The sequence below is a fragment of the Littorina saxatilis genome, linkage group LG8 (assembly GCF_037325665.1).
Source record: "Littorina saxatilis isolate snail1 linkage group LG8, US_GU_Lsax_2.0, whole genome shotgun sequence".
Classification (NCBI taxonomy): domain Eukaryota; kingdom Metazoa; phylum Mollusca; class Gastropoda; order Littorinimorpha; family Littorinidae; genus Littorina; species Littorina saxatilis.
The window spans coordinates 2,971,286-2,980,770 of NC_090252.1; the positions used below are offsets into that span (position 1 = coordinate 2,971,286).

General features: G+C 43.6%; 1 protein-coding gene across 1 annotated transcript; it reads left to right on the forward strand.

Moving 5' to 3' along the window:
• The first annotated feature begins 7,528 nt into the window (after positions 1-7,528).
• LOC138974460 (putative uncharacterized protein FLJ45035) lies at positions 7,529-9,030 on the forward strand. The gene is made up of 2 exons (XM_070347178.1): positions 7,529-7,675; positions 8,536-9,030. Exons 1-2 carry the CDS (start codon positions 7,529-7,531, stop codon positions 9,028-9,030), a joined length of 642 nt encoding a protein of 213 aa, XP_070203279.1.
• The last annotated feature ends 455 nt before the right edge of the window (positions 9,031-9,485 follow it).

Below are 9,485 nucleotides of genomic sequence, written 5' to 3' on the forward strand. Positions count from 1 at the left end.
GGAACAACACAATAATGAGCGAGGTATTCGCACGACTTGGATATGACTCTTCCCCAACACCCCCTCTCCCCACTTTCCCCCTCAACACCCCCTCTCCCCACTTTCCCCCTCAACACCCCCTCTCCCCACTTTCCCCCTCAACACCCCCTCTCCCCACTTTCCCCCTCAACACCCCCTCTCCCACTTTCCCCCTCAACACCCCCTCTCCCCACTTTCCCCCTCAACACCCCCTCTCCCACTTTCCCCCTCAACACCCCCTCTCCCACTTTCCCCCTCAACACCCCCTCTCCCACTTTCCCCCTCAACACCCCCTCTCCCCACTTTCCCCCTCAACACCCCTCTCTCCACTTTCCCCCTCAACACCCCCTCTCCCCACTTTCCCCCTCAACACCCCCTCTCCCACTTTCCCCCTCAACACCCCCTCTCCCCACTTTCCCCCTCAACACCCCCTCTCCCCACTTTCCCCCTCAACACCCCCTCTCTCCACTTTCCCCCTCAACACCCCCTCTCCCCACTTTCCCCCTCAACACCCCCTCTCCCACTTTCCCCCTCAACACCCCCTCTCCCACTTTCCCCCTCAACCCCCATCCCGGCCTCCGAGCTTCCGTGTTGTTGTGACAAATTGGATCAGTCGAAGCGTGGCCATGTCACGGAGAACAACATCCCAGCGCGACAAAGAACTCTAATCACTCATTGATCTCTCCTCCCAACACGACAGGTAAACTCTAATCACTCATTGATCTCTCCTCCCAACACGACAAAGAACTCTAATCACTCATTGATCTCTCCTCTCAACACGACAAAGAACTCTAATCACTCATTGATCTCTCCTCCCAACACGACAAAGAACTCTAATCACTCATTGATCTCTCCTCCCAACACGACAAAGAACTCTAATCACTCATTGATCTCCCAACACGACAAAGAACTCTAATCACTCATTGATCTCTCCTCCCAACACGACAAAGAACTCTAATCACTCATTGATCTCCCAACACGACAAAGAACTCTAATCACTCATTGATCTCTCCTCCCAACACGACAGGTTCAAAGCGAACACACGTCCTTTCACTGCAACATCAACAACTCGCCATGATGGTCCAACCTCCTCCTCGGGGCGGCCATTACTGTCACGTCCAATGTTGCCTTTTGCTGCGTAACTGCTGTCACGTGTCTTGACGTAACTTCCGGTGTTTCTGCAAGTGATCAGCTCCGAAGGGCGCGTAATCTCCGTCCTGCCCAGTAATCTCTGTACTGCCCAGTAATCTCTGTACTGCCCAGTAATCTCTGTACTGCCCAGTAATCTCTGTACTGCCCAGTAATCTCTGTACTGCCCAGTAAGCTCCGCCTTGTCAAACGTCGCATGTGGTGTTGAAGAGTAAATAATCGCACATCAGGAGTCACACATAAGAAGAATGGGTGCTTTAGAGGTGGTCGCACACTGGGAGACAAATGTAAGGGAGAGAAATGTAAGGGAGAGAAATGTAAGGGAGAGAAATGTGAGAATGTCTTTCCTTGCTACCACCACAGTGACTGTAGACAATTCACAAGACAATTCACAGGTCGGGGCGGGACCTAGTGTGTGAGGGGGGGGGGGGGGAGGGGGGCAACCAGAACTAGGCAAGGTGCAGGGGCTGGCCAGACGGGAAGTGTTCCGGAAGCCAGGAAGCCCCTCTTAATAAGAATAATAATAATAATATGGGAGATTTGGTTTAAGCGTGTTTATTCAAATTCTCATACACACGTTTCAAACAATAACAACATTGAGAACGTTAACAAGCAGATTGCTTATGGACACGTTCTTGAACTTATAATCAATACACATTCAGATAGCAAAACATGGCGAACAAGTGATAGCTTCAACACTTATCTTGATAATCTTTAATTATATTTTATACAAATAGGGTAGAGAGAGAGAGAGAGAGAGAGAGAGAGAGAGAGAGAGAGAGAGAGAGAGAGAGAGAGAGAGAGAGAGAGAGAGGGAGAGAGAGAGGGAGGGAGAGAATGCCTGGCTACATCAATTGCACAGTTAATATAATATCAGCCGAAGCGATTAGTTAACATAACATAGTCTTGTACAACAGAGAATATTTTCGTGTTCAAAGATATAGTTAAATCAGTATTTCCAAACAAGAGTGTTTTGCAGTCCAGAACGTGTGTTGGCAGACTATTGAATAAAATGGTTCTATGTTCTTTAAATTTTGGACAGTGTAATAAGAAATGTTCAGAATCTTCCGGGCATGCTCCACACGTACATTCTAGATTATCAGAGAGGTGTCGGTTAACTAAGTCTTGTTGCAAATCGCTCATGTTTAATCTCAACCTGCTGTGAAGTACCTGTCCCTGGCGGTTGCCTAAATAATAATACGGTGGAACAACAACATCTCCATCGGTCAAATACCTTTTAAATTCACCAACTGACTGCGTTTGTTGTATATTTTCTGGAAGATTATTCCACAAAGCTGTCGTTGAAGGAAAAAATGAAGATTTATATAACTCACTTCTGCACAATGGAATCTTACGTTCAAGAGGGCGTCGTCTGTGGTAAGGATTTACATCGGAAACCAGGACCGGCAGTTTGGAATATAAATATTCTGGGGTTAAACGATTTACAATTTTATAATACAGCAAAAGTTTATGACGACGTCGCCTTTCTTTCAGGGGCACAAAACCCGATTCGTTATACAGTTTTTGGTGGCTTGTGCCACGTACTGCACCTACAATGATTCGGATTGCATCGAGATGCAATGTCTCCAACTCGTCTGCCAAACACTGTGTACAGTTATCCCAGATAACGTCCGCATAATCAAACAATGGTAACATAAAGGATTTATATATAACTTCAAGTGATTTTCTGTTTAAACGATGCTTGAATAAACCAAAACACGCAATTGACTTTCTACATTTAGCAATTAGATTTTTTATGTGGGAATCCCATTTACAATTACCTTGTAGAATGACGCCAAGGTGCTTGTGATTTTCAACATCAACTAAGTGTGCATCTTCGAAATACAATGGTGGAAGTAAAACATTTTGTAGCCTACAAATGTCCACCAATTCTGTCTTTTGACAATTAAAAGTGACTTTCCATTTAGAAGCCCATGTGCGAATTTTATCCAAATCAGAATTCAAAATCTCTGCTCGTACATCATCGTTATCTAAACTTAAGTACATACTCGTATCGTCTGCAAAGAGTTTCAACACTGATTCAAGACCAACACCAATATCGTTAATATAAATGAGAAATAAAAGAGGTCCTAAGACAGAACCCTGAGGGACACCAGCAGAAGGGGTAGCATAACTTGATTTGGTTCCTTTCAATACTACTGCTTGTCTGCGATCGCTCAAGTAATGTTCAAACCAAACAAGCAAGGGACCTCTTATACCTATCGCCTCAAGCTTGTGGAGCAGACCGCGATGCCAGACTTTATCAAAAGCTTTGGATACATAAAAAAATATTGCCTGTGACATAATGTTTTTATCAAGTGCAACACAAAAATCATCATATATACTCAATAGTTGATAAACAGTCGAATCACCAGCAATAAAACCAGATTGGCAGTGTGTAATCAAATCATAATTTTTCAAATAACCAAACACACGGATTTGTATACATTTTTCAAGCACCTTCCCAATACAACTCAGCAAAGAGATTGGACGGTAGTTGGAACAAGCACTCCTATCGCCTTTCTTAAAAATGGGCGTAATGTGAGCAGTTTTCCAGACAACTGGAAAAATACCCTCAGACAAGGATCTGTTAAAGAGAACTGTAAGCGGTGGAACGATAACAGGTAATCCATCTACAAACAATTTATTATGTATTCCGTCAGGGCCCACGGCCTTGGATAAATTTAAATTCCTTAACACTTGGACAACTTCAGCTTCTGTTAATTCAAAAGTCGATAAAGATGTATTACACCAATTTGCCTCGGGCAGGGGATCGTCTGGATTTTCAACTTTAGACTGGCTTTCAAAATAATTATTAAACAAAATCGTTTTTTCACAAATGTTATCAATAATTTTTCCATTATCTTCTAGCGGTGGAATTTCGTTACATGCAACACCTTTTTTCTTCAAGAAGGAATTAACAAGTTGCCACCAATTTTTGCTTCCGAAGTTCTGTTTACAATTTATCCTCTCATCAAGTTCTAGAAAATAATCTCTTTTTCTTTTACGAATTTCATCTGTATACTGATTTCTAGTCAGGCGGAATAATGCCCACTGCTCAGGTGTATTTAAGCGCTTAGCAACTTGATGTATACAATTTTTTGCGTTTCGTAATTGTAAAATATGTTCAGTCATCCATGGGGCATCATCTTCACGTACTGTTATTATCTTAACAGGCATACATGTTTTTGCAACACGGAATAAATGTTCAGAAAACAAGGCAGCAGCTTCGTCAATGGACGCATTTAAAACTGTGTTCAAAAGATCAATGGGAGATTTATAGAGCGCTTTGCGTTCTCTAAGCGCTTTACAATGAAAAAAACCACCATACATATACATACAAAGCAAAGCAAAAAAGCATGTGCAGCAGCATTCAGCACACAAGTGAACAACGAAACACTACATCAATACAAGCTGCAAGCATACTAACACAGGCAAAACATTCAAACATTCAAACACCTGATCAAAAATGCCTTGGATCCAGCCCTGCAGGTCACGTTCCAGTTATGATGGCGCCAAGGCCCTTTCCTTGCTCCAGTCATCTTCACTCCAGTCACCTTCACTCCAGTCACCTTCACTCCAGTCACCTTCACTCCAGTCAGAACCGATTCACAGTAATGAAGTATAACACGACATGTTGAAAAGGGCAAGAAACTGAATTGCACTGAAGAAAGAAAACGTGAAAAGAAGGGTAGACACCAACATCACTATTAATAGTGTTTTGAGTGAGTGTGAATTGTCAATACAACATCACTATTAATAGTGTTTTGAGTGAGTGTGAATTGTCAATACAACATCACTATTAATAGTGTTTTGAGTGAGTGTGAATTGTCAATACAACATCACTATTAATAGTGTTTTGAGTGAGTGTGAATTGTCAATACAACATCACTATTAATAGTGTTTTGAGTGAGTGTGAATTGTCAATACAACATCACTATTAATAGTGTTTTGAGTGAGTGTGAATTGTCAATACAACATCACTGCACTATTAATAGTGTTTTGAGTGAGTGTGAATTGTCAATACAACATCACTATTAATAGTGTTTTGAGTGAGTGTGAATTGTCAATACAACATCACTATTAATAGTGTTTTGAGTGAGTGTGAATTGTCAATACAACATCACTATCAATAGTGTTTTGAGTGAGTGTGAATTGTCAATACAACATCACTATTAATAGTGTTTTGAGTGAGTGTGAATTGTCAATACAACATCACTATTAATAGTGTTTTGAGTGAGTGTGAATTGTCAATACAACATCACTATTAATAGTGTTTTGAGTGAGTGTGAATTGTCAATACAACATCACTATTAATAGTGTTTTGAGTGAGTGTGAATTGTCAATACAACATCACTATTAATAGTGTTTTGAGTGAGTGTGAATTGTCAATACAACATCACTATCAATAGTGTTTTGAGTGAGTGTGAATTGTCCATACAACATCACTATTAATAGTGTTTTGAGTGAGTGTGAATTGTCAATACAACATCACTATCAATAGTGTTTTGAGTGAGTGTGAATTGTCCATACAACATCACTATTAATAGTGTTTTGAGTGAGTGTGAATTGTCAATACAACATCACTATTAATAGTGTTTTGAGTGAGTGTGAATTGTCAATACAACATCACTATTAATAGTGTTTTGAGTGAGTGTGAATTGTCAATACAACATCACTATTAATAGTGTTTTGAGTGAGTGTGAATTGTCAATACAACATCACTATTAATAGTGTTTTGAGTGAGTGTGAATTGTCAATACAACATCACTATCAATAGTGTTTTGAGTGAGTGTGAATTGTCAATACCACATCACTATTAATAGTGTTTTGAGTGAGTGTGAATTGTCAATACCACATCACTATTAATAGTGTTTTGAGTGAGTGTGAATTGTCAATACAACATCACTATTAATAGTGTTTTGAGTGAGTGTGAATTGTCAATACAACATCACTATTAATAGTGTTTTGAGTGAGTGTGAATTGTCAATACAACATCACTATTAATAGTGTTTTGAGTGAGTGTGAATTGTCAATACAACATCACTATTAATAGTGTTTTGAGTGAGTGTGAATTGTCAATACAACATCACTATTAATAGTGTTTTGAGTGAGTGTGAATTGTCAATACAACATCACTATTAATAGTGTTTTGAGTGAGTGTGAATTGTCAATACAACATCACTATTAATAGTGTTTTGAGTGAGTGTGAATTGTCAATACAACATCACTATTAATAGTGTTTTGAGTGAGTGTGAATTGTCAATACAACATCACTATTAATAGTGTTTTGAGTGAGTGTGAATTGTCAATACCAATTTGTCTGCACCTAAAACACTCGGTGCAATCGTATGTTTACGACAGTCTGTGTGCACCTAAAACACTCGGTGCAATCTTATGTTCACGACAGTCTGTGTGCACCTAAAACACTCGGTGCAATCTTATGTTCACGACAGTCTGTGTGCACCTAAAACACTCGGTGCAATCTTATGTTCACGACAGTCTGTCTGCACCTAAAACACTCGGTGCAATCTTATGTTCACGACAGTCTGTGTGCACCTAAAACACTCGGTGCAATCTGATGTTCACGACAGTCTGTGTGCACCTAAAACACTCGGTGCAATCTGATGTTCACGACAGTCTGTGTGCACCTAAAACACTCGGTGCAATCTGATGTTCACGACAGTCTGTGTGCACCTAAAACACTCAGTGCAATCTGATGTTCACGACAGTCTGTCTGCACCTAAAACACTCGGTGCAATCTGATGTTCACGACAGTCTGTCTGCACCTAAAACACTCGGTGCAATCTGATGTTCACGACAGTCTGTGTGCACCTAAAACACTCAGTGCAATCTGATGTTCACGACAGTCTGTCTGCACCTAAAACACTCGGTGCAATCGTATGTTCACGACAGTCTGTCTGCACCTAAAACACTCGGTGCAATCTGATGTTCACGACAGTCTGTCTGCACCTAAAACACTCGGTGCAATCTGATGTTCACGACAGTCTGTGTGCACCTAAAACACTCGGTGCAATCTGATGTTCACGACAGTCTGTGTGCACCTAAAACACTCGGTGCAATCTTATGTTCACGACAGTCTGTGTGCACCTAAAACACTCGGTGCAATCTGATGTTCACGACAGTCTGTGTGCACCTAAAACACTCGGTGCAATCTGATGTTCACGACAGTCTGTGTGCACCTAAAACACTCGGTGCAATCGTATGTTTACGACAGTCTGTGTCCCAACACCGTTTAAAGAATTCGTTGTCAGGAACATGCCCAGGTCAAGCCCTGGTTCAGTGCAGGCATAAGGAACATGCCCAGGTCAAGCCCTGGTTCAGTGCAGGCATAAGGAACATGCCCAGGTCAAGCCCTGGTTCAGTGCAGGCAAAAGGAACATGCCCAGGTCAAGCCCTGGTTCAGTGCAGGCATAAGGAACATGCCCAGGTCAAGCCCTGGTTCAGTGCAGGCATAAGGAACATGCCCAGGTCAAGCCCTGGTTCAGTGCAGGCATAAAGACGATCAGACCAATGGCGGCCAGTGTCTGTCTCCCTTTTGCAAGGTCGAAGTTCAAGTTGACATAACTTGCCCCCATGTCACATCAAAAAGACAACTCTTTCATCCTCGCCGTGAAATCCAATCATCTCATAAAGTAGCCTCCCTTTGCCCCACGGCTCTAACCACCAGATGTCAGCAGGGGGGCTTCTCTGCGCACGCGTAGAGCCACACGCGACGAAAATGGGCAGTGAATCTCGCACCTCTTCCGCGGCGAATTGTCTCCCTTGCGTCTGTGACTTCGTGTCCGCGGCTCGCGCTGACCCCGCGTGCGACCTGGGAGTTGAAAGGTTACGCAAGGGGCAGACAATCACAGCTCTTCTGCCATAATGACCCGCCACCCTCAATAGGACAGTAGCAACCTTGCAGGACGGGCAGGTCGCTCTTTGCGCTTTGTGTCTCGCGACACTAGTCCACTCAGGCGTGAACGTCGTCTCTCAGTGACATCAGGGCACCAGACAATGGCAGAGAACACCAGACAATGGCAGAGAAGACTGACAATGTTAAGAGCCGGTCAGGAACAACTGAGCACCAATTGAAAGCTTTGCCGAACTACTTTCTTTTTAAAATGCCAACTGACGAAGAAACTGTAATTTGCGTCATTATCACATATACGAACATAAAGCCTTAATATATTAATTGGGTGAGGTTGACTTCACGAAGCTCGCTGGACGAAGACGTGGCACTGATGACGTGGCACTGATGACGTGGCACTGATGACGTGGCACTGATGACGTGGCACTGAGTGTTGGTTTGAAGTCTTTGCAAAGTCAACTCGAGGTTCAATTACGGAATCCCTTTACGGTAAGTCTGCCCCAGTCAGCAGCCTGTATATCAAGTCTGCCCCAGTCAGCAGCCTGTATATCAAGTCTGCCCCAGTCAGCAGCCTGTATATCAAGTCTGCCCCAGTCAGCAGCCTGTATATCAAGTCTGCCCTAACCAGCAGCCTGTATATCAAGTCTGCCCCAACCAGCAGCCTGTATATCAAGTCTGCCCCAGTCAGCAGCCTGTATATCAAGTCTGCCCCAGTCAGCAGCCTGTATATCAAGTCTGCCCCAGTCAGCAGCCTGTATATCAAGTCTGCCCCAGTCAGCAGCCTGTATATCAAGTCTGCCCTAACCAGCAGCCTGTATATCAAGTCTGCCCCAGTCAGCAGCCTGTATATCAAGTCTGCCCCAACCAGCAGCCTGTATATCACGTCTGCCCCTCACTCCTCGCTCCTTGCTCCTCGCTCCAGGAGCTGCTTGCTGCTTGCTCCTTACTCCTTGCTCCTTGTTCTTGAGAAATGTATTCACACACAATAATTCACACCCAGCTAAGAAAAGAGTCAGGGTGGTAAAACTTGGTACGTGTCCCAGTGGAGGCATGTAGAGCCGGGGCAGGCCTGACACAGTGATCGGACCTGGTTACACGGGAAGGAGCGTGACGTCACAGGCACAGTCAGCTTCCCGTAAACCACCAGTTTCTGGTCACAGGCACAGTCAGCTTCCCGTAAACCACCAGTTTCTGGTCACAGGCACAGTCAGCTTCCCGTAAACCACCAGTTTCTGGTCACAGGCACAGTCAGCTTCCCGTAAACCACCAGTTTCTGGTCACAGGCACAGTCAGCTTCCCGTAAACCACCAGTTTCTGGTCACAGGCACAGTCAGCCTCCCGTAAACCACCAGTTTCTGGTCACAGGCACAGTCAGCTTCCCGTAAACCACCAGTTTCTGGTCACAGGCACAGTCAGCTTCCCGTAAACCACCAGTTTCTGGTCA